General features: G+C 42.8%; 2 protein-coding genes across 4 annotated transcripts in view; both read right to left on the reverse strand.

Annotated features, from left to right (window-relative positions):
- Positions 1-55: 55 nt before the first annotated feature.
- Positions 56-9,694, reverse strand: LOC136448849 (ABC-type oligopeptide transporter ABCB9-like). Its single transcript, XM_066448513.1, has 12 exons — positions 9,539-9,694; positions 7,454-8,074; positions 6,147-6,264; positions 5,804-5,934; positions 4,542-4,747; positions 3,807-3,928; positions 3,161-3,236; positions 2,645-2,773; positions 2,052-2,240; positions 1,664-1,837; positions 1,210-1,506; positions 56-548 (listed from the first exon to the last, which is right to left on the reverse strand). The coding sequence occupies exons 1-12, from the start codon at positions 9,597-9,599 to the stop codon at positions 342-344; spliced, it is 2,331 nt and encodes a 776-aa protein (XP_066304610.1). The 5' UTR covers positions 9,600-9,694; the 3' UTR covers positions 56-341.
- A 1,088-nt stretch (positions 9,695-10,782) lies between these two features.
- LOC136448801 (ABC-type oligopeptide transporter ABCB9-like) overlaps positions 10,783-25,298 on the reverse strand; it is an 84,433-nt gene continuing 69,917 nt past the window's right edge. Inside the window, exons 1-12 of one of the 3 annotated variants that reach the window (XM_066448481.1) lie at positions 24,253-24,656; positions 21,819-22,410; positions 16,499-16,616; positions 15,661-15,791; positions 15,296-15,501; positions 14,769-14,890; positions 14,599-14,674; positions 13,924-14,052; positions 13,187-13,378; positions 12,120-12,293; positions 11,687-11,983; positions 10,783-11,491 (exon numbers count right to left, since the gene is read on the reverse strand). In XM_066448481.1, the coding sequence (XP_066304578.1) occupies positions 11,150-11,491; positions 11,687-11,983; positions 12,120-12,293; positions 13,187-13,378; positions 13,924-14,052; positions 14,599-14,674; positions 14,769-14,890; positions 15,296-15,501; positions 15,661-15,791; positions 16,499-16,616; positions 21,819-22,404 (2,373 nt within the window). In that variant the 5' untranslated portion in view covers positions 22,405-22,410; positions 24,253-24,656 and the 3' untranslated portion in view covers positions 10,783-11,149. Of the gene's footprint in view, positions 11,492-11,686; positions 11,984-12,119; positions 12,294-13,186; positions 13,379-13,923; positions 14,053-14,598; positions 14,675-14,768; positions 14,891-15,295; positions 15,502-15,660; positions 15,792-16,498; positions 16,617-21,818; positions 22,411-22,889; positions 23,560-24,252; positions 24,657-25,298 lie in introns of those variants that run through there. The other 2 variants (XM_066448488.1, XM_066448472.1) reach the window with 2 other exon arrangements.

The raw sequence follows: 25,298 nt of genomic DNA on the forward strand, positions 1-25,298 counted from the left end.
TATGAATGTAGTGATATAAACTATGGGGTACAAAAAGAAGATCACGATCACACTGTTGTTTCTACACCAATCGGTTGTTGGCCGAATGTTCGAAGAAGGTTATATTCTACAATTAATAAATCATGCCTGACCAATGACTTTGAGTTGTAGCAATCCCCATCGCATTGAGAGATTTTAGTTCTGCCATTTTTCTTGAGGTGGTATGGCAAATATAGTAGTATATTTCTTAAGTTGAAGAGATTGAGTGTAACGTTGTTGACACTCACTACAAAAAGATATTCATCCTTTGTCCCATCCTTACGTAGAAAGACAGATTATTTTCTGCTCGGCGAGCTTTTCCATTATCCAGGAGTGTCTATCCCTGGCAACTGCCGCCGCACCATCTTGGCGTAGAGCCCGTCCCGCTGCATCAGCTCCTTGTGCCGTCCCTGCTCCGCCACGCGCCCCTTGTCGATGACGATGATGCGGTCAGCCTTCTCCACGGTGCTCAGACGGTGGGCAATGACGATGACCGTGTGGCCGTGGAGGTTTTGGATAGTCTGTTGGACCTGGGGCAGAAGGAAGAATGTTGACGTATTAAAATTTTAACTTGCATTCTTGTAAACATTTTTTTTAATGGTTGGGAACTTTAGACCAAATCAAGCTTACTAAGTGATCAGAGCTTTAGGTGAAGTGCATGCAATCATCCTCAGGCATAGTGGCTATGGACATCTCTCTCTATTTTAGGCTCAGCATCCCCAGTTGACTCTGCTGACATGTAGCCCTTTATCAAAGTGTGTTAAAAACTTAGTCCTTCTCATTGGACGTCCCTAATGGCGTTACCAGATTAGGTCTGGTTCTGAAGAGACAAGTTTTATCACTGGTTGGTTCAGCTCTGAAAGGGTTTTCCATGAGGTTCACCTGGTGTTTGGATATCCTACGGCTGACTGGAGGCTGGGTTATTCTTCAGCGCACTTCTTCGTTTAATTAATATACTATCATGCCAGTTGATACCTTCAGTTCGTAATCCTCAATGCGAAGTGTACTAAGCTCTTACAGATGAGTTTCATTCTTGTTATTGCCATCACCAACATGATCGCTAAGTTGAATAAGAAATATGCCACCGTCCTGCTTCTCGATTATCCATTTAAGTATTTCACTTGTTTTCTACTGAGTTCTTTGCACATGTTTCTGTGTACAAACACGCTTTAGTTTTATTGTTAGACTCACAATTTGTTCGCCCTCGGCATCTAAAGCGCTGGTGGCCTCGTCCAGTAGCAGCACCGCTGGTCTCCTGATCAGCGCCCGGGCGATCGCCACCCTCTGCTTCTGCCCCCCAGACAGCTGCATCCCCTTCTCCCCAGCCTCCGTCTCGTACCCCTCAGGCAGCTCCGTGATGAACTGATGGGCGTTGGCCTGCCTAGCAACGAGCTGCACCTCCTCCAAGCTGCAGTTGTCCAGGGCATAGGAGATGTTGTCCTTGATGGAGCGGTCAAACAGAACCGGCTCTTGTCCAACCAAAGCCACCTAAAGCGACACCAATTTCAAGTTTAGGCGGGCATCTATTTAATCTCAGATTGTTGAAGTTCAGTTCTGAAATGATAATTACAAAACATTCACAGGCCAGGCCGCTAATACTGAACGGAGGATAAAACAGACAGCAGTAAGAAAATGTAGACCTCACCATTCGGTGTAGAGATTTGTGGTCATACGCCATGATGGGGTTACCGTCTAGGAGCACCTGGCCTGACATGGTCTCATAAAAGTGTTCCAGCAGGTTGACACAGGTACTCTTCCCACTGCCACTTGGGCCGACCAGGGCAACAACTTCGCCTGGAGACACCTGGAATGAGACATCCTGGCACACACACACAAAAAAACGAAATTAAACTCCTGGTCGCTTTCGCACTCTGATTACTTCGGATCCATGAAACGTCATATAAACGTCCAATTTCGTCTTCATATGCAGGGATACCTGAAAAATGAAACATGTTCATACACATATACATATACTTTACGATATTTTATAGTTGTGCAAGTAAACAATCAAAATACCAAGTCGCATATACCACCTTCAAAACTTGAACGCTCTGTCGGGACGGGTAGGAGAAGGACACGTTTCTGAACTCGACTTGTCCTTCAGGTTTTGAAGGTGCCATCTGGCCGCCATTTTTGATTTCTGGCTCGCGGTCTATGTACTCAAGCACTTTCTTGGACGCTCCAACCGCTACCATCAGCTGTACGTAGACGTCTGTCAACTTCTGCGATGTATAAAGAAGCAAACGACATGCATTGTGGTCAACAAGTAACACATTGTAACCACTACCTCGGGTGCTGGAATCTAGGTGAGAAATATAACAACGGCACAGTATTACCTCGACTTTCGAAGAATAGAAGTTCACTAACACTGGGGTGGACTCCAACTTTTATCTTTCGGGTTATTTCAAGTCTTGGAGGTCTGGATCTCTCCAAGCACAGAACCTACGGCGCGTGCGGCCCACCGATGCAACATCTACCAGTAGCGTGCAAAAACGTGTTAGAGCATCAACGGATCCCAGACCATGTGACTCATAAGCCGAACTACTACCAACTGAGTTACTGTACCACTAGCAGTTTATACTTAGGGATCAGTCACATATCAATGAACAAACAACGTTTGTCCTACCTCCAAGGCGTCCCTGAGGTGGTTCTGGTACAGTATGAAGGACACCAGGTTCCCTCCGGTCAGATTCTTCATCAATACAAGATGGCCGCCGTAGTACAAGGTCGTCACAAGTTGGACAAGGGCGAACAGCTGAACGTGGTTAAAGTTCTCATTTCAATTTTGCTATTAGTTTTCTAAGAAGCATTATCTTATTAGATGTATTTTCCCCATAATTAGTTGCATTTTAAGTATGACACTTCCATGTACTGTACGACATTCTGGAACGTTGTCTTTAATCAAACTGCCAGTGGATTCCAGCTGCAATGCCTGCATGGTCTTAAAGTACAATTATCATAGTTTATTGGGTTCATTTGTGTATAGGTGCGTACCGATGTACCATAGTCTATTTATACAAACGGAAGGCGATGATATCGATGATAAGTCTGTAGTGGCTACAATTATATCAAAATTCAAACAGCACCTTTGGCCAAACATAACCTGTCAGTGCATGTGAAGCACACAAATTGTCAAACTCACATGCTCGATCGTGATGAAGCTGCCTAACAGCAAAGCCTCTCTGAAGAACAACTTGTAGGCGTCCTGAAGTCTATCGCTGTGGATTGAGAAATCGATGTTTGTTAATCACATTTGTCCATCAATTACAGGGGCATGAAGATCACTGATTGTGCCGTCCTCAAAATATATTCCATTTCCGATATGTGTACCCTACATGAATACAATATGGCACACTCTGGATATACGTCAACGGTCTAAGCACACCCTCATTAAATCAGGACTCCTATAATATCGCTCCACGTTAGCTCTCTCGTGTAGGGGCCCTGATCTTCAGCGACGGTAGACATGGTTCTGGTGCCGTTACTGACGGTTGCTCATGTATAATTAATGAGCTATCCTTATTTGGCGGTTAATTTGTTCTGAACCTAAAGTAACGATGTGAGACGTAACCTGATTGGTTGATAGCTTCCCAGCGACCTTTGCGCTTTTGCTTCAGATAATAGGAAGTCCTCTGATTGGCGGAAGCTGTTTTGGTGGTGACGACGCCAGAACCATGTCTACCGGCGCTGAAGATCAGGGCCCCTACGCGAGCGAGCTAACGTGAAGCGATAGGGGTCCTGATTTAATGAGGGTGTCTAAGCATAGATTTGAATATTTCGTCGCCAACCTGTATCTCTCACACTCAGTGTCTTCATTTGCAAAGCTGCGGACCGTCCTTATGTTGGCACATGTCTCCTCGGCGACATGGTTGGCCTTGGCCAGGGAAGTCTGTATTTCCTTAGCCACTTTCTGTACAGGGTGGTACGTAAAAGCATGGAAACGCAATGGGATTGATGTAAGGCGTCAGAGGGTACAAGCTGCTATAAAAACTGCAATTACCAAACAATTACCGTTTCCACACACTCATATACAAGAACAAACACACTTTCCGATGTTTCATCACAGAGTTCTTATTATAGACAAACCGATAATTTATACCCAAACACCAGTATATAGGCCACCCAATACGCAAATGAAGGTTATACATCCAGGTCAATAAGATATACAAGGTAACGTGACCAGTAGGTACTCAAGCCACTGGATACATTTTGGAAACGGCCAGTAACACCGATGCTACCTGGAACGCCTGGCCGTTTCCAAAATCTACCTCAAACGCCTGGCCGTTTCCAAAATCTACCTCAAACGCCTGGCCGTTTCCAAAATCTACCTCAAACGCCTGGCCGTTTCCAAAATTTACCTCAAACGCCTGGCCGTTTCCAGAATCTATGCAGTTGCTTAAATAACTGTTACCTTACGTAATGCTACCTAATAGTTTCCATTTATTGTGTAGTTCTTGAGTCGGCTCTTTTCGCACAAATCTCTCTTCGTAAACATGAAATTGTCTAGAATGTTGAAATCTCACCTTCAAGCATCTGCCGTACACCTTAGCGACCACGGCGATGACAGGGAACAGGAGGAGAGTGAGGATGGACAGCCGCCATGACAGCTTGAACATGAACCCTACGGTAAGCACAACGCGCACCACGGTAGAGCAACACACTTTGAGGTTGAGGACGAGAGTCTCGGTACTAGTGGTTGTGTCGGAAATCAGGCGAGAGGTAATTTCTCCTAAAGGAATAGAAAATAATGTATGTTGGAAATTCGCCGAGGCAACTCAGCTTACTAGTACTGTAAGTTTAGCCTCCGTTGCAGACTCCTTCCGGCTGTATTCTTTTTCAAGTTACAGTTTTACTATTACATTTTTTTTCTTATAGCTGGCCGGGAAGCTATAAGCAAAAAAAAATTAATAGTAAAACTGTAGCTTGAAAAAAAAGCAGCCGGAAGGAGTCTGCAACGGAGGCTACTGTCAGTTGTCGTGCACACCCACTGTCAACATAGTGTTAGGCCCACTTTACACGAGCAAACCAAGGCGGTTCTATTCGATATGAGCCTGACTACATCGCGCTCCTAGTGGCCGGCCCGACACTTAGTTACCGCCCCCTAGATTGAAACCCCAGCCAACGAGAGATTGTTTAAACACAGGCTATATTTAACAGAACTACTAGTTCAACTAGCTTGACGAAAGTGAAAATAATTTTTGTCGTGTTAAGTGAAATTTACGTGTCGTAAGACGGGTTCTCCGCAACGTCTGACGCCAATTCCAAAAGGAGAAATTGAGGAACCATCTATTTCATAGACATTACTGTACACATCAGATGTACGGTGAAAACAAGTATTGATATAGCTAAACGTTTTCACGTTGACAGTATTCAAACCTCTCATATGTTGAAAATCATGATTGGTTAGCTGGAATGTTTATACAAGATGTTAATTAAAAAATATATCATAAAGGATCAAAATTATAAATAATTGAACTGTTTCCCAACTCAAATAACATACCAACATTTTCGACTGGTTCTTTCAGACTTCATCAGCCATGTCAGTTTCCTGACCTCGAGATTCACTCACATTTTGCGTCACCAAAGGGTCAAAAGTCGTTGGAAGTCGATATCATGTCCCGGTTGAGAATCACGTGTCCAGGGCGATTGGGCCAAAAAGTTTAGGAAGACTGTGAGGTTCAGTTGAACATTCCGGTATATTGTTTGAGTTGGAGAACAGTTTGAATCTTCATAATCACGATTTTTATCAAGAAAATGAATAGAAGAAAATCAAACAAAGTTTTACCAGTTTTGACGCTGTCGAAGAATCCAATCTCCTGACGGGTGATGGAGCGGAGCAGCAGGTTTCGGACCCGGATGTTGAGCTTGATCATGGTGATTTGAAACAGTCCAGTGCGCATGCCATCAAAAAGTGCGCTGCAAATAACAGCGCAATAGGTAGACATGTTTTTTAAACTCAACTTCTTCATAACAAAGCCATCTAATAGCATGTTCTATTCTCTCTCTCTCTCCCTCTCTCTCTCTCTCTCTCTCTCTCTCTCTCTCTCTCTCCAGTATTCAATTTGATAAGCTTGAAAAGTATTAGACAAGCGCTATCGAGGGTCGAAATTCAATGTGTTTGCTCTTACGTGAAGGCTGTTAGAAGACACATCACGACAATGGCATGGGTGAACTTGTTCTGGGACGTTTCTATTTTGGCTATCCCGTCAATCACCTGGCCTGTGTAGAACGGTAGGAAGGTGTCACCTGGAAGAGACGGGCATGGTTGTCAGTTGAAAAGAACTATCTACAACACGGCAATCAGAGATGGCATACTTCACCCTTTACCCATACTGCTCTGTGACGTCGTGTGGCGTAATGGATAGGACATTCGACTGTCAAACAAGGGGGCCCGAGTTCGAACCCGGGCTGCCCCTAGACATGTATGGACATGCGCCCCTACGTTGTGCCCTTGGGAAAGGCACTTAACACAACTTTCCTCACTTCACTCAGGTGTAAATGAGTACCTAGCTCATCTAGGGTTAGGGACGTCCCTCGGACGTTAAATGGAGGTCCCGTGTTTGGGGAGAGCCACACCCCGCGCACGTTTAAGAACCCACCACACCTTTCGACAAAGAGTAGGGGCATGCCCCGGTGTGCGATGGTCTAAAACCTACAGTCCTATGACCGCACATGGGTTCGCCCTAAGTAATAGCCTCCTAAGTAATAACCTTGGCATGTACATGCTGAACCAATAAATAACTAAGAAAATCCCTCAAACAAAGAAAGCACAGCACTGAGGATGTATGGAGATGGTGCATATTGTGACATGTACATAGAGACACACGGATAGACAAGCTAAATGCGACATAACTTAAAGGAGTCCTAAACTCCAAAAGAAGGTGTTACTGTCCACTAGATTATGTATCAATGAATACATAGTCAGCCGACTTTTTTTTACAGGATTCCGCTTGTGGCGAATCACACAAGGTGTGTTTTGTAAAACAGTATGATACCCACTAAACTCGGGCAGACCCTTCCCTATACGTGTACACACTTCCTTCATCGTGAATATTTTTGGCATAAATGCACAATAAGAAGGCCAGTTGTTAATAACATATTATGATAAAAGAACACATAACAAGACAAGATTTTCTTAGCGTCCCTGAAATTCTTTTTGTAACCTTACTTTCGTCAGGCATTTTCAGGAACATTGTAATCAGCAATAGGCTGAGGTTGTTTAATTTAATTAATCAGAAAATAGAGGGTTACCTGGGGAATTTAGTAGAATACTGAATGCTTTTTGATGTGCACGGGACTAGTGGGTACATAGCATCATATACTGTAATAAGTATTCATTTTGACTTCCTAAAATTATCATCTATTGGAAAATAACTCCCTCCTCTGGATTTTCGGACTCCTTTAACAAACCACCCTCTTAAGCTTGGATACTTACTGACAGCACCTCCAATCAGGAAAGATGTCGCTGCCAGAAAGTACGGTATGACAGGCTTCGAGTAGGAGAACAGCTTCTTCACGGATGACAAGTTCGATTTGCTCTTCACTTCACTCTCCAGCAGTCGTTCTCTCTCCTCGTCCGTCCCCTCCTCCGAGTTTATACTTCTGTAAGACTGGGTACTGATTCTTGACAGTAAGGTCCAGTTAAGGTTGAACACTGCACATCCGACAATACTGCTGACAAAGTTACCCCAAAACCAGGGCTTGTGAGGAAACTTGACTTCCTTCTCTGAAAACAGCAGCAGCTTGACGAAGGTGTACGCACACATGGCAGCTGGTAAGGCTCCGACCCACGAAGCTGACAGCTTGATCCTTGGAACAGCATCTCTGGTGTTGCACAGCACGGACAGGACAGCTCCAAACAGCACACATCCTCTCAGCAGTGCGAGTATCCAAATGTCTAACAAAGACGTGAAGATGCTGAAGAAACTGATGTCGTGCGTGAACTTGTGGAGATCCGCACCATTCATGTAGAGGGTGGTGTTGATGGCGGCATCCGCCAGGGATAGCAGTACGACAGCAGCCACCGTTCTCCGCTTTCCCGCCATTGTGACGGCTGCTGTGGATCACAAGAAGAGATATTTCATGGAACGATTACAAGTGCAAGAGACTGCACCTCTTTGGACAGTAATCATTACCTATCTAATCACCAAAAAATGAAAGGAGGAGGAACGCCCGCCTCACCTTTTTCTATAAGCTAGTCAATAACTACATTAATATCAACACAGATAGTCTACTGAAACCAGCTCAGGGGCGCACCCGGGGGAGCCACACGCTCAAATTTCAACCACTTAACGCCCAGAAAGACTCTTACAAACATTCATTCTTTCCCCGCACCATCCCCGAGTGGAACGCCCTGCCTTGCGCGGTTGTTACGGCTCCCACCGTTGAGTCATACCGCGCCAGGCTGGAGGCCTGCCCGCCTTTGCCTGGGACCTCAACTCCCCCCTACTTTGCCCCTCGCGGGGTTATCTGGGGGTAAAATAAGTTGAAGTTGCTAGTTCACGGTTGCTGCTACGCATGTGCAGTGTCAAAGGTGAAGGCCCCCGAGACGTAAACAAAACCCGTCGGGGCGTTGTTATGCAAATCGAGACAACGTCGAGGCGAGCACTGTTTACAAGCCGGCCCCGGGCCTTCACCTTTGACACTGCACATGCGTAGTAGCATTCGTGAACTAGCTTATTGTCGCACTATCGTCCCAGTTTTCTTCATGGCATGTAATCACATGTTACAGCACATACTCTCACTACATTGCTAATAACTTAAACGTCAACTGAAGGTATATGTTATTAGTCACAAATCTGTCACCTTTTCAACATAAAACTGGAGCTAATTTTCAAACTTTTCGGACAACATCAGATCCCCTGCCCTTCCGCAGCGTCTCTGATATACAAATGTCACTGATATGTAAATTTCATTGGTGTAATAACGTAGCTCTCAATGCAGGAATGTGAGAGCGATGGCCAAACTAATGGAATTAACAAAATCGTTATCCTTCCTTCCGCCGGGTTTTAAGGCGAGTGGTTCACGTTACACACCCGTTCGTATATTGCCTCCCTAAGTCCGCCATGTGGTTTGAACGCGACATCAGTGTAGTTCCTACATGTATTTAAGCTCAATTTGCATAGCAATCAACCTCTCATTAGCCTGGCTTGTGTCCTTTGTGGTGTCTAGAAATATCCCATAGCAAATTCAGTCAAACGTGGTCCGTCAACCACCTGGCGCAGCTAACACCTCCAGTCACAAGCCACCACATTCAAACAGTCCCGTCCATTTCTACATAGGTAACCTTGCCTTTGGCCAGGGCAATCATTTTTCCTCAATCCCTTAAGAAATAACAAAATCTAGGTTTGACTATGTCATCTAGAAGTCCCAGCCTGTCAAAGCTGCACAACAACAAAAAAGATCCAACGAGTTGTTTCAGTACTCACTCTATACCTCTAGTTTGTACTATATGATAATCCATACATTGTGACATGTACGATTGTCGTGCAGTAAATGTGTAATGTTCTTCATATTTTACCTGTGTTTCCTTTCCTTGCTTTGTAGACCACCGAATAGTCTGACACCGTTTTCCAAAACATGGAGGTGTTTATCTTGTTGGGCCGGTTTCATTCACCACAAACCTTACAAACGTACGCAGGGTCAAAGGTTACGCTCTATGTATAGAGCACTAAAGACAAGCTGTCCAGTCAGAACAGGAACATCCACTTTACTCGGACTGCCTTATTAACAGGTGGTATGGGCTACAAAGCAACGTCTTTTATGAGGCTTGAAAACTGGAAATATTCTAGGTGCTGTAATCTTTATGAAATTTACATCTAATCAAGGACATTATGATCTAATGCCTCAGTTTATTACATTTGCGTGCGGATTTCTTATCAAAAGTGCTCTATAAGCGGCACAAAATAAGCTACATAGTGATCTTCTAGTTTCACGCGCCTAGTAAATAGACCGATACCACCTCCGTCAAAACGTAGAAATGAAAAATAAAAAAACATAAAAATGCAAATATTTGACGGACATGCAGTCACTCTCTCATTGGTCGAACCGCTAATTGTGATGGACACTCAGGATCAGTCTATTAGGGCTTGGATGTTCTATCAGTTCTAACCACATCGACATCGTGTCTTTGCTCCTTTAATGTCGATGTGTAATGGTACAGTTTTATTGAAACTTACTCTGTGTAGGACTGACTAGAATTTTTTTACTCAAGTTTTAAGCCTCATGAAATGCTCTGGACGCCTTTAACTGCCACGGCCGTGAAATTGTCCACTTTTAGTGGTAAACTCCACGTCCGTGAAGGGACTGAGTGACAACATTTTGCTGTCGGTGCAAAAAAAACCCAGAAAGGTGATTGATAGAAAAGAGGGTATTGTCACAGAATAATTGGGTGGCTGCTTTTAATTTGACCCGGAACACTGCATGGCAGAAAGATGAAGAAGAAAAGGTGTTCATGATTAGATGAGGAAGTTTTTCATACTAGAGTCAATTTTAAGATTCCCCATTTTCCAAAATCTTCACAATACCTCTGGTGATGAACTGTACCAGAGAAGTGATCATTTCCACCATCATGGAAGTCAACAATCCACGGTCTTTGGATATTCATGTACCTGCGAATTCTACATTAACATTACGTTCGGTTATTGACCTTGTCATTATTGGTCTTAGATATTAGATATGGGACTTTGGGTAATATCATAACAGATACTAGTAAATATCTGGTCAACATGTCAGCTTCTTGAGATAAAAAAAAGTGATAAGAAATACATCACCCTAGTCAATCACTTTATTGGAATCGCTCTCTTGAAATTGCAAATATTTGCATCTTTGGTAAAAGACAAACATTGAACAATACTTGGTCACCAGCACTCCGATCTACTGTGAGTTTATACTTTAGGCGTCGGATGTAGTTCTTGAAAATAACTCATGAAAAGTACAGCATTTTCCTGGCATCATATTTAGCTACAGAGACGGTGCACAAGTAACTGTATAGTAAACTATTATTTCATATTCGTATTTTATCATGGATGAAGGCAGTTGCAAAACCTACGCCATCAGAAACAAAGAAGAGAAAAGATCTAGGTGACAACGTTTACTTATCACTTTTTATGGACATTGCTATTTTTTTCAGTTAGTCTAAATGTTTACTCCGTCGTAAATGATGGGGATCTGTGTCGTCATCATCACTGGACGAACTATCCGCAGTTGAGGACCCACTCTCTTTACAACAGTAGTCATCGTCAGTCAATGAGTCCCCAGCTTCTGTGTCGTCAGACGTGTCCAGCCCTAGCAGCTGACGCCTCACCATCTTGGCGTAGAGCCCGTCCCGCTGCATCAGCTCCTTGTGCCGTCCCTGCTCCGCCACGCGCCCCTTGTCGATGACGATGATGCGGTCAGCCTTCTCCACGGTGCTCAGGCGGTGGGCGATGACGATGACCGTGTGTCCGTGGAGATTTTGGGTAGCCTGTTCGACCTGCAGGGGAGAGAACATGGTAGCCACTATAAAATATCATTCGTCTATGTTTACGTGAATCAGAGTTTGTATGGTTAGGTTATGGTTAGGTACTGAGGTGGAGGGACGCTAAATGTGTTATCGGCCAGATCCTGTCTACATATTGCCATTTGTACATATCTGTACGTTTATATTATCTTAACTCCCCAGGCGCACCATTTGTTCGCTCTCGGAATCTAAAGCGCTGGTGGCCTCGTCCAGTAGCAGCACCGCTGGTCTCCTGATCAGCGCCCGGGCGATCGCCACTCTCTGCTTCTGTCCCCCAGACAGCTGCATCCCCTTCTCCCCAGCCTCCGTCTCGTACCCCTCAGGCAGCTCCGTGATGAACTGATGGGCGTTGGCCTGCCTAGCAACGCGCTGCACCTCCTCCAAGCTGCAGTTGTCCAGGGCATAGGAGATGTTGTCCTTGATGGAGCGGGCGAACAAAACCGGCTCTTGTCCAACCAAAGCTACCTAAAACATCAAATGTTGACGGAGAGCTTTTTAATGCCGGATTAATGAGCTTCGGCTCAAAAGTATTGTTGAATTTGCACTATAGCCCCTCGTACTAAAATAGACTGAATCAGGCAAGTATAGAAAGGAAAATTACCCTTCGGTGTAGAAACTTGTGATCATACGCCTTGATGGGGTTACCATCTAGCAGCACCTGGCCTGACATGGTCTCATAGAAGTGTTCCAGCAGGTTGACGCAGGTGCTCTTCCCACTGCCACTTGGGCCGACCAGGGCAACAACTTCGCCTGGAGACACCTTGAAAGAAACATCCTGGTGTAGAAAAGACAAAATAAAATTATATGATCTCGTATTCCAGTCGAGGAAATAAATGCCCATAGCGAAGCTCTTCGTGGTCATCAAAGTCGAGTCCTGAGTTGAAGTACAGAAGTTCTTTACAACTCATATGCCTTCACTACCAAAAATCTTTTTTCTTATTCCTTCTTATTTATCTTGTTTTCTTAAGTTGAGAAAGATTTTCTTATACAAAGAAGAAAATACAAGAACAAGAAAATTCAAGAAACCTTCTGGGAAGTATTGCCTGTGTCAATTCTTACACAAAGAATTTTATTATTTTTTTGTTCTAAATTCAACTTATTTTAAGAAAGTGTTCTAGCATACTGTTTTTGAATAAGAATTTTCAAGAAAAATAAGAAAAATGTTCTTTCTCTGGCTTAATATAAGATTTGTTTTTGTTTCGTCAAATTTGTGTTCTTACAGATTCTTCCCATAAGTTATTTGTTATTGAAAATTTGATTCTACTAGATGCAATTCTTGTTTGTGCTTAAAACAGGGATTCTTGTTTGTGCTTAAAACAGGGATTCTTGTATACAGAATAATATTCTTGCTGACAGAAAAAATTCTTTGTAGAAGGAAAAACAAGAAAAATGAGAAAAACGATTTTTGGTAGTGAAGTCATAGCAATAGCTTGAAGTTCTTCTGTGTTGGTAGAAATCATTCGGAAGCAAAGTTGTACTGTAGCTCCTAACACATAAATCTGATCCAGATGTTAGACTGTCCAACTCCCGCCTTTGTCAATGAGTTCTTGACAATTCCTTATAATCAAGGACAAGAGTATGGCAGTCGACAATTTTTGTGTTGGAAATTGCAGTCAAACTCAGTCATGGCAATTACAAAGTAAAAAAAAAAGAAAGTACATGTATCACCTTTAGAACATGTGCACGCCGCCGGGATGGGTAGGACATCCACACGTTCTTGAACTCTATGCTTCCTCGAAGTTTCGAAGGTGCCAGCTGGCCGCCATTTCTTACTTTCGGTACTCGGTCGATGAATTCGATGACTTTAGTGGATGCTCCCACGGCTTCCATCAGCCTTGCATACACTTGGATCGTCAGTTTCTGTCAGATGAGTAAAAAAGAACAATTTGTTGGACAGGGACGTAGTCAGATTATACAGCACATTACCTCCTACAGTAGATGACTGTAAACAGCGAGTATGAAGGTTTATCTGTGACTGAAATCGACATAGTATGAACAAAAGACAGAGACGGGGGGCTGACACCGACTTCCGGGCACCTTTGACCCGTAGCTGACGTCACACTTTCGCTCAGGTCATCTGAGGAAATATGCTTCGGGTCATCATCAAATCAACTCGAAAAAATATTGACAATTACTTTACTTTATGTAATTTTTTTGCTATGTAGACAAGTGAGGTTTGCACAAATATACCAATTCATTATTATGATAGTGAATTCCACTGTTGAACCAAACGTTTAAGAGATGCATTTTCTACAGGTCTAAATGGAATGTGGCGTTTTCGGCAAGAGCCACGGCTACTAAGATCTTCTGGTGCAACCGTTACATTGCTTGCGCTACTATTTTTCAATTCAATTGTCTGTATTTTAACAGGCCACTAATTAACTATTGAATGGTTCATAGCTCACCTTCAATGATGCCCTAAGGCGGTTGAGGTACAGGTAAAACGCCACCAGGTGCCCTGCTGTCATCTTATGCGTCATCACAAGATGGCCGCCGTAGTACAAGGTCAACACGAATAGGGCAAGGTCAAACGCCTAGAGCACAAGGGAATGTGTAACTATCATGTTGTTCTTTTCTAGTTAATATTTCATTTCCTTTTTTATTTGTTTGATTGTTTGTTTGTTTGTTTCATCGATCACAGTAATCGCTATAAACAAGCATACATACGTTTATGTCTACTCTCATATCAATGTCAAAGATTCTACCAATGCTTGTGCGCAGCCCTGGGAGCCTTATAAAAATAGTACAAGGCACAAAGATTCATATTGTCCATAGTCTATAACTGTCGAAGCAAAAACAACTGACTGGAAATCAATTAAAATAGACTTCTTTGAGTTTTTTCTCCATTTCTCGCGAGACTATGTCACTCCGTGATCAAGACGTACAGTGGACGTCGAACATTTGGAGGTACATGTTTTGTTCCCTTTCTAAAGTCACTGAAGAATATTCTAGTAACTCCATTAAAAAAAAATCATTTTGCGATCATGTATTGAATTTGAATATCTTGATACGACGACGAAGGCTTGCACATCATATAACATCCTGGGCGCAACCAACACTCGTTGATCTTAGACACTTACGTGTTCGACCAGGGTGAAGCTCCCCAACAGCAAGGCCTTCCGGATGTGCAGCTTGTAAGTTTTCTCCAGAAGCTCGCTGTTAGTTGAAGGTAAGGCCTTGTTATAAACGCTTCTTCACAAGTTACATGAAAAACATCACTTCTATCATCGCGGATTGACCAAATACTCACCTGTATCTCTCGCACTCCGTGTCCTCGTTCGCAAAGCTGCGGACCGTCCTCATGTTGGCGCACGTCTCGTCAGCAACCTCATTGGCCCTGGCAAAGGACGTCTGGATTTCTATAGCCACTTTCTATTTGTGACGGCACATGACATACGTTTTAGAATTATTTACGAATGCACATTGCTTTAACATTATCATTGCTTTCGATACAATTTTTTTAATTCCTATCTTTACAGCCTTAGCTTGTAGTTGAGTCGAAGTTTTACTTTCGTTCAACGTTTTTATGCAAATTAGGACTTATTTCGCATAATCGATATACCACACTTTTCCATATACATATGACACGAGTTTGAGAGTCCTATCGGATATGTTGAATCCCCACATAGATTATGTAAATAAGCCCCTGATTTGGATGATTATCATTTTCTCACGTCGCCGGTGTGTTTTTAAACACCACTCTTGTTATTGGTACTAGTTTTTGTTAGTTTTGGTAGACCGACAACTCTCTCTTCGAATTCAGTAAAAGGTCCTTACCTTTAGATATCCTCCAAACACCCTGCTCACTACAGCGATGATGGGCAGCATAATAAGAGTGAGGATGGACAGACGCCACGACAACTTCAGCATGAAGGCTACAATGCCGACAACGCGCACAGTACAAGCGCACAGCACTTTGACATTGTTGATGAAGATTTCGGTCGTAATGGTCGTGTCAGCACTCAGACGAGAAATGATTTCACCTAGGCAGAAAAAAAGGACGACTTAAGAAATATATAAACTAATTTTGAGTTACAGCGCTTAGTCCACTCTAAATACATGTGTTGGTGTCAATCATAAAACATTGTCACGAACAGAGTTATATTCCAAAAACAAGGCAACAAGGACAACAAAAAATTTACCAGTTTTGACGCTGTCGAAGAAGCCGATCTCCTGACGGGTGATGGAGCGGAGCAGCAGGTTTCGGACCCGGATGTTGAACTTTATTTTGGTGATCTCGAACAACCCAGTGCGCATGCCAAAGCAGACGGCACTGCAGGTTTAACAACAAGAAGCGCACTCATGGATCTTCAAATCAAGGATCATTCGTACTTTCTTCAAAAAAGTCTAACAGCGTTTTGAAAATAAATTACCATATCCAACAACCAAATATATGTAGGTGAAATATCATGTGTTCGTTGCAAGTCTTTTCTTAAACAGAATTTTTGTTTAATATCGACGTCTACCTAATCTCCATCTGTATCTAACTTGCATATGGCATGATTATCAAATTTAAATAATCCGTCATAAATACAGAATGGTATTTTCTCAGTAATGATGCAAATAAGACCTTCATTTGCATAATTCATCTATTGATTACATTTTCCCCATCCATTGCCTGCTGATCACAATCATAAGTGCAAAAGTTTCATCATTCTCTGGCATGATAGTACTTAATCATGAGTTATGCAAATGAGGTCCTTATTTGCATACTTGGCATCTAGTAATAGTTGTCTCTTTGCACATGTTTCAAGTTCCTACCATAGAAGACAATGGACATACGAAGTTCCTCATTAACTATATATGCACGAAATCCAATATTTAAGCATACCATAAAGCAAACGTAAAGGTGCGTTTCTTCATAAAAGAATGAAGAAACGTGTCTAACGTATGCTTTAAGGTATGTTTATATATTTGATTTCGTGCAGCTATATCTATTGGATAAAGAAGTGCTTTGACGTAGATAGGACTTGCTTTTACCTGCAGGCAATCAAAATAGTCATGAAGATGATGGCGTGGACAAACTTGTCTTGGGACGTTTTTATTTTGGCTATCCCATCAATCACCTGGCCTGTATAGTAAGGGATGAATGTATCGCCTGGAAACGTGTGGATAGGACTGTCAGTAATACTCCAAACACGCTAAATTTTTGTTCAAAAATTTGCATATCAATGTGATCCAAGATGGATGCCATGTGATTTTCCTCTGCATTTTCAGTTTTTTATCTACTGAAAATCCCTATATTCCTTTGCCATCCGCTCCCGAAATTAGCCAAATTGTACAGATAAGTATATATCCATACTTTCTGTGAAACCTTTTCGTGAAATTTGCTACCTATTCGCTCCAAAACGAACATTTACTTTCTGTGAGGGGTTAGCAAGTATCCATCTTGGTCTGTGTAATTTGTACGCCAGTAATTTTGTTATCTTAGAGAGACTTCGAATTCTTCAAATGTGAAGCATAAGTAAGTATATTGGTAATCAACCATGCTGCTGTTTCAGTGTTGTATAGGTAGTGTAAGGGGCGCTGCCACTTTTGGCATCCCCAGGGCAGTATTTGCTGTTGTACTACTCCTGGCTGTACTCCCCCGACCTGTTGTTATACCGAAATGGAACAAGATCGATAGCAAAGTAAGTGCTGAAACAGGTGACTGGACGTTATTGGATTCAAACATTAGAAAGATGAACTATGGACTAAATGGTCTGAAGCTTGTTGCGCCATCACCCTGCCGAAGTGGTAGGACCCAACGAACTCTGAACACACTCTCATGCCTGGCTCTACTGCTATCGGGTGACATCTCAACCAACCCAGGACCCAGGGCCCAGAGATTCCCTCGTGGACACTGCCTCCAAGATGTAGGTAAAGGCACTACTACTAGTTGTGTATCATGTAATACCTGCAGCGTCACTGTCGATGATAATGCACCTTCTAATAAAAAGTCTCACATAATCTCTAATGCACCTGTTAAATCCCACTGTAAAGGACTATTATTTGCTCATCAAAACATTAGGAGTCTGTTGAAAAAGAAACCACAAGTTGAAGTGTTCTTAGAAAACAGCAATGCTGATATTCTTGCTGTAACTGAGACAATGTTAGACGAGACGGTTACTGACAATCTCCTGTCAATCAACTCGTACAATGTACTCAGACATGACCGTGGCTCAAGGCATGGAGGGGGTGTTGCGTTGTATATTTCAAGTAAGATCCCTTTTAAATCCCGCCCGGATTTTTCAGTCCCGGGCCTTGAGGCCATATGGGCAGAAATTATGCCACCCTCCCGCAAAAGTATCTTAGTCTGTAGCATGTATCGCCCTCCATCCGATGACCACACATTTTTCAACAAATTTGAGGAATGCATGGACAAGGTATGTGACGAGCACAAGGAAGTCATAATTATGGGGGATCTAAACTGTGATTCTTTGTCTACTGACAACTCAGGTCCCATCGGCAAACTTAGATTTTCCTGTATGCTGTATCAACTTGAAAACATCATAACCACACCGACTAGAATCACACAAAACACTAGCACCTCCATAGACGTAATCCTTACAAATGAGAAGTCACGCCTGCATAACCATGGCACATATGAAGGTGGTTTCAGCGACCACACAATGACTTTCGCATTCCACACTGTGAAAAGCCCCAGAACACAGCCAAATATTACTTATAAAAGGAACTACAAAAAATTCAGTGAAGAAAAGTATCTGTATGACTTATCGCAAGTACCGTGGGACATGATAGAGAATTTTACAACCGTTGATGAGCAGCTTGAGACATGGGAAGACCTGCTCGTAGGTGTAGCCAACATACATGCTCCCACCAAGAAGCTCAAGGTCAGAGGTACGCCGGCCCCATGGCTTACCGACGACTTGAGACAGCTTATTTCGCTCAGGGATCAATTGTACAAAGAGGCTAAGAAATCAGGTAACCCAAGGGAAATGTTAGAATACAAGTGCATAAAGAACAAGGTAAACTACCTGTGTCGTAAAGCCAAAAAAGAGCATGCGTCTCAGTCAGTTATACAAGGGTCTGAAGAGGGACAGTCTGGAATGTGGAAAGCCATCCGCAACTTGCTCCCAAGTAAAACACCGAATACCATCAACTGTATTCAGCACGAAGATCAGAACATTACTGAAGTTGGGAATAGCGGAATACTTGAATAAGTTTTTCCACAAAGTGATAGATGACTTGTATAAGTCAATCTCAAACACTGTTCCCCACTTTAGCCCTTTTCAGTTTGTCAACAACGCTGACAGTATTTTCTCTTTTACTCCCGTCACTGAGGAGTCTGTCATAAGTCTACTGTCCAGCCTCAAAGCTAATAAAGCAACTGGACTAGATACCATCGACAATAGGCTCTTGAAAGTTGGTGCACGTATCCTCGGTCCTCCTCTCACCAAACTGTTCAACTTTTCACTGAGTACCGGGGAGTTTCCACAAAAGTGGAAACAATCCAAAATCACGCCGATACACAAAAAGGGGGACAAAACAAATCCGAATAACTACCGTCCTGTGTTCCTTCTGTCGGGGGTATCAAAGATTCTTGAGAGAGTAGTTCACAACCAACTGTACACATACTTGAGCCATCACGGACTGCTAACATCCTGTCAGTCTGGCTTTAGAAAACTACACTCATGTGAGACAGCGTTACACTCTGTGGTGGAAGACTGGACTCAATCCATAGAAAAGAAAGAGCTAACTGGTGTAGTTTTCTGTGATCTGTCAAGAGCGTTTGACACGCTAGATCACGACATACTACTGCTAAAACTGGAATGCTATGGCGTGGAAGACTCAGCTTGTGGCTGGTTTAAGTCTTACTTGACTGGTAGGCAGCAATGCACGGGTGTAAGCTCAGCTTTATCCTCCTCAACTTGTGTCACCTGTGGTGTACCGCAGGGATCCATTTTGGGTCCATTACTGTTTATCGTTTATATAAACGATCTACCAAATTGCATCCAGTCGTGCAAAGTTTCCATGTACGCCGATGATACTATTTTATATTTTGCGGCGCGAAGCTTTCACACACTGGAGAAAACACTCCAAAGTGATTCAACCCGGCTTTCCCATTGGTTTGCTGCTAACAAACTTTCTTTGAACCCTACAAAGTGCAAAACAATGCTCATAGGTACACATGGAATGAATGTGGCCAATATAAAGCTTAATATTACACTAGACGGGGCCAGACTGGAACAAGTAAACGCTTTTAAATACCTGGGGGTTACCATTGACAATGTACTTAAGTGGAGCTATCACTTCGAACACATTTTCAAGAAACTCGCTCAGGTAATTGGCATCATCAAGTACGTTAAGCCATATGTCAGCAGTCAGGCTCTTCGGTTAATGTATACAACGTTATTCATACCCCACATAAACTATTGTAGCACGGTTTGGGACCAGGGAGGGAAGGGATACCTTGATAAGCTTGAAAAGCTGCAGAAAAGAGCAGGTCGGGTAATTCTTGGCTGTGACCGGTACACCCCCACATCAACCCTTCTCAACACACTAGGATGGCTCCCAGTAGCTGAAATTCATAAGAAAAGTAAAGCTACACTTGTCTACAAGGCCCTTAACGGTCTGACTCCTTCCTACATCACTGCAATGTTCACCCAATTATCCCATGTACACACCCATAACACCCGCCTAAGGGCACAAGGCGGCCTTCAGTTGCCAAAGACACATCTGGAATACAAAAGACGAGCCTTCTCGTCCTCGGGGGCTGCACTTTGGAACACACTACCACAACATCTTAAATCAGCCAGATCACTTCCACTTTTCAAACAGCTATATGATGTCCACTGCCTCCCTGCTAAACATTGACATATGTATACAAACTCCTTTCTAGTCGACATTTCTTTTCTCTATGTTATGTTTGACGTTTGTAGTGACCCATAATTTTTGACATGAGTTTTCTTATGATTTACCATTGATATGCAAATTCACTTCTTGTTTATTTATATTTGAGTTTGGGTCATTGTTTTGATTCTTCAACATTATGGTTTGGCTAAATATTTCTAATCTATTACGTTATCGTTATTTCATTTATTATCTAACTCAGGATTTCTGTTTGTTGAATTAGTGGTTGAATTAGTTATATTTTTAAGTTAATTCCTGTATTATTTGTCATTATTTGAACTTTTATTGTTATTATGTACTATTATGTAAGGGGTTGAACCCCCCAGGATTCGTTGAAAAACGCCGCCAGGCGATACTGTATTCCTGGATAAATAAATAAACAAACAAACAAACTAAATGAACGGTGCTAAATAATGCTCGGTACTGTACAAAATATATTGGGGTTTTCAGTGGCAGGTATGCTACCATAAGCTTGCTAAACCGTGCTAAATGGTCTTCGGTACCGTCCAAAACACATTAGAGCTGTCAGTGGCAGGTACACGTGATACTACAATCTAGCTAAACCGTGCTAAATAATCTTTGGTACCGTCCAAAACACATTAGAGCTGTCAGTGGCAGGTACATGCGATACTACAATCTAGCTAAACCGTGCTAAATAATCTTTGGTACCGTCCAAAACACATTAGAGCTGTCAGTGGCAGGTACATGTGATACTACAATCTAGCTAAACTGTGCTAAATGATCTTCGGTACCGTCCAAAACACATTAGAGCTGTCAGTAGCAGGTACATGTGCTACTACAAACTAGCTAAACCTTGTAAATGACCTTCGGTACCGTCCAAAATACATTAAGATTGTTAGTGACAGGTACATGTGATACTACAAACTAGCTAAACCGTGCTGAATGATCTTCGGTACCGTCCAAAATACATTAGAGCTGTCAGTAGCAGGTACATTTGATACTGCAAATAACCCAAACTGTCGTGATTGCAGTATCAAGTTCTTAGAAGATTTCTTTTAGCTACACTTCCTGCTCACCCTTGTGAATGAAATGTGTTTTAATAAAATGTTGTTGTTGTTGTTGTCCTTAATTAACGTCTATTGTATGGCTAGACGTGGTCTCTTGGTGCTGGGTTACGTTTGTTTCAGTACAAGTTACGAGTCGATTGTCTCTCTGGGTATTTAACTCTTGGTGACTTGTAATTTTTATGAAGCTTTTACAGTAAATGATAGCGAAAAGCATATGCTTCTATCTTCTGACCAAGCAACGTACACTACCTATAAGTACATTAAACCACAAACCAGCGATAATCTTTACAAAAATACCCCAGTGAACTTAAATCACGAAAGAGGACATTCTGTCGGAATGTCTCAAACCAGGCGAGCGCGATGTTGGGAGGCGATTTTTCAGCCACAATTAGTTCCAAGGAGTAATGTATGGTACTTACTGACGGCACCTCCGATCAAGAAGGACATCGCTGCAAGAAAGTACGGTATAACAGGTTTTGCATAGCTTATCAGCTTTGTAAGAGGGGATGAGTTTGATTCGCTTGTCGCTTCTCTCTCCAGTAGTCTTTCGGTCTCTTCCTCAATTCCGTTCCCCGGATTTACACTTGCATGAGACAGTAAGGTCCAGTTAATGTAAAATACGGCGGATCCAACGATACTGCCGACAAGTATACCCCAAAACCAGGGCGTGTGAGGGAACTCGACTTCCTTCTCTGAATACAGCAGCAGTTTGACGAAGGTGTACGCACAGATGGCAGCTGGTAAGACTAAGATCCACGGAGAAGTACACGGCTTGGTTCTTGTATTGCACAGCACGGACAGGACAGCTCCAAACATCACACATCCTCTCAGCAGTGCGAGTATCCAAATGTCTAACAATGACGTGAAGATGCTGAAGAAACTGATGTCGTGCGTGAACTTGTGGAGATCCGCACCATTCATGTAGAGGATGGTGTTGATGGCGACATCCGCCAGGGACAGTAGGACGACAGCAGCCACCATTACGGTGTTCGCTTTCCCCGCCATTATGGGCTGCAAATCACAATCTGTTTACGACACAAATAAACACAACACTGCATGCATTCTAGATACATACAGAGGGTCAATCGCAGGTTGCAATTCCTGTGCAGCAGCCGAGAAAATCGAAGAAAACCTACCTATCCATTGTGACGAGAAAGACTATGGGCGAATCAAAAGAGGATCAAAAAAGGTAAGCCCTGCTCGCGGAATCCAACCCTGTCATAGCTTCCGAGTCTAAAAAGTAGATATTACAGGCTAAAAGAAGATGGAATGTGAATAGAATTAAACTAGAATTCCACGACCTCACTAGGCATTGATTTGGCATCACCGTAGCTTCCTACTCAACCCCTGCATGAGTTACCCCCTTCAAAAGTTATCAACAAAAAGGAAAACTTCAGTTCCAAAAAGATGCCAGAGGCCGAATCCTACACAACTAAATGCCTGCCCCAAGAGCTATCTACCACTCTGAAAAACTAGCCTGGAAACCATACCCTCGGTGGCTCCCCGATATCTCTACGGCACTGTGAGTGACCCCCGCCCGCCCAGACAGCTTAGCCCGCTCGGGGTGTTGTTTACTGCCTTGGATTGAATTAGCCCAACCTTTGACCCACCTATTTAGCAGTCTAACCGGTTGGGTTAACTATGGGTTATAATAGTCTGTGCTATTTCAGTTGTGCAACTGGTTTGTGGAACTGAAGAGGCTACATTTTGTTTGTTTGTTCGTTTGTTTGTTTGTTTTGTATAACCCTTTTGTTTGTTTGTTCGTTCGTTTGTTTGTTTTGCATAACACGTAAACGCGTAGCACCCAGTCAGTAAGACGGCACTGTAAGGTTTGATCCGCTGCATGTGCTTGGGTCACATTTCCAATTCGGGGCCTGGCCGGGCAGTCTTTGGGAACGAAAGATATGATATAAAAGAAAACAAATGCACAAAATTCCTAAAATTATTTTAGAGCCTAGCTTGGTCATATATTTATTGATATACACGTTAACGAACACGTTTCGGAAAACAGCACGGCCGGGCACCGGTTGGGAAATGTGGCCCTAGGAATACCTAAGGATAGACTAAAGTGTGCCGGGATGTCATAAGATTAAAAACAGGACCTCTGGCTTTACGTCCACTCCGAGATGACGTTCTTCAAGCTAAGGACTATTTTTCACAGACTGAGTCGAGTGAGGAAGTATATATCAAACGTATAAATGAGAAGTTCCCAAACTTTGAATATTTAAACGCAACGGATAAATTCATATTTTTGTTGCGTCTAGACAACCCTTGTACAAGAAACATGATCTGTTCATACATCTACACATGTACAAAGAAGCGAGAAGAAGTTGACTCTACTGGATTAGCTTAGCTTATCACTTTCGTCTACCATGTTACGTTATTTTTAACTATGTACTGTATTTATTTCACTGTGTATGTCACTAAAATGTTAGTTAAGTTTATGATAAACGACTTTAGCCCCTCGGGGTACGAATGTACAATAAAGGTCTTCATTCATTATGTGTAATGTGCCCTTCCCAAGGGCAAAGCTTCGGGCCTGCCAGAGATTCGAACCCGGAACTTTTATATTCTATACCAACAACACTAACCACATCATGTGACACACTGCTAAACTTTCTTCCAACACTAAGTATACACAGGATCAACCTTTCGACGACCACTGTGGCCTTCTTCAGGATCAATGATGACACTAAGCACAGGATCAAGGTATCAGGACAACTCGGTCCATTTCCAACTCGACCCATCGCAAAATTGGCCAACTCGGCCCGTCGCGGTGGTCAACTCAGCCCATCGCCGTGGTCAAGTCGGCCCATTGCCAAATTTCCACAAAATAAAACAGAAAACACTCACCTTCTAAACAACGTGACTGCAACTCTTCAATATCTTCTTTGCTCGGCAGGTATGTATGAGCATTGAATTCCTCATGCGCTGGTCGGCCTGCGGGCCTGGTCGCGTCGACCCGCCGTGTCCCGGGCGGTAACAAGTAACAATGTCCCCTTGTCAGACAACTGTTGATGCTTCGGTCACAATTGAAAAAAGGGGTCCTGCCGGTTAGTTCTCGGGCCTTCTTTTGGCACTTCCTGGCGTGACCCCTACGTGGCCCCGTGGGGCAACCTGCGGCTACCGGGTTATTTTGGGGCCCGGCGGGGACCCGAGAAAAATTTAGTTCTGACTTAAATTCTGCCCGGGCCCCGCGGACAAAACGTCGCCGTGACCTCAACGTGAGAACACCGCGAGGTACCCCTACGGGTGCCGGCAGTCCACCGGGACAAGTAATTATTTGTCTGTTTGCTTGTTTGTTTGCTTGTTTTTTATTCATTTGCACAAGAAGAAAATCTATAATACATAATACGATGAACAACAGATAGAAACAGGTTTAGGAGGAGGATAAAGCGTATATAGCTTATACCAAGGACAAGGACATTATATAATGTCCTTGCTTATACTAGGCCCTCCTGGTCTATACTTCTCAAACTTGATTATGAATTATAAATAATATAGCAAAATTATACATAGAATACAATAATTATAGATAATGGAAATCAAATAATTAATAGTATAGATTAAAGTTAGATGATAACTGAACATATGGCTACTACATATTCCATTCCTTACTACAACAGTGGGCTATGATGGGTTTTAATGGCACTTTCAAACGCCTGAAAAATGTGATTGTTTGTATGTTTATTGGTATCGTGGATATCTAGTACTTTGTCTCAGCGAAAGCCAGAAGCGGTTGCTATCCTTGTGAATCTCTTTTGGAGAGTTATAAGAGGATGTAAAGTTGTACGGCAGGCGCATCCCCAAACAATGTTACAGTAAGTAAGATATTGGTATATAAGACTGATTCATATTATATAGTTGTGAGAATCTTTTGAAAGATGATGCATTCGATT

Source organism: Branchiostoma lanceolatum, chromosome 1 (genome assembly GCF_035083965.1).
Source record: "Branchiostoma lanceolatum isolate klBraLanc5 chromosome 1, klBraLanc5.hap2, whole genome shotgun sequence".
NCBI lineage: Eukaryota > Metazoa > Chordata > Leptocardii > Amphioxiformes > Branchiostomatidae > Branchiostoma > Branchiostoma lanceolatum.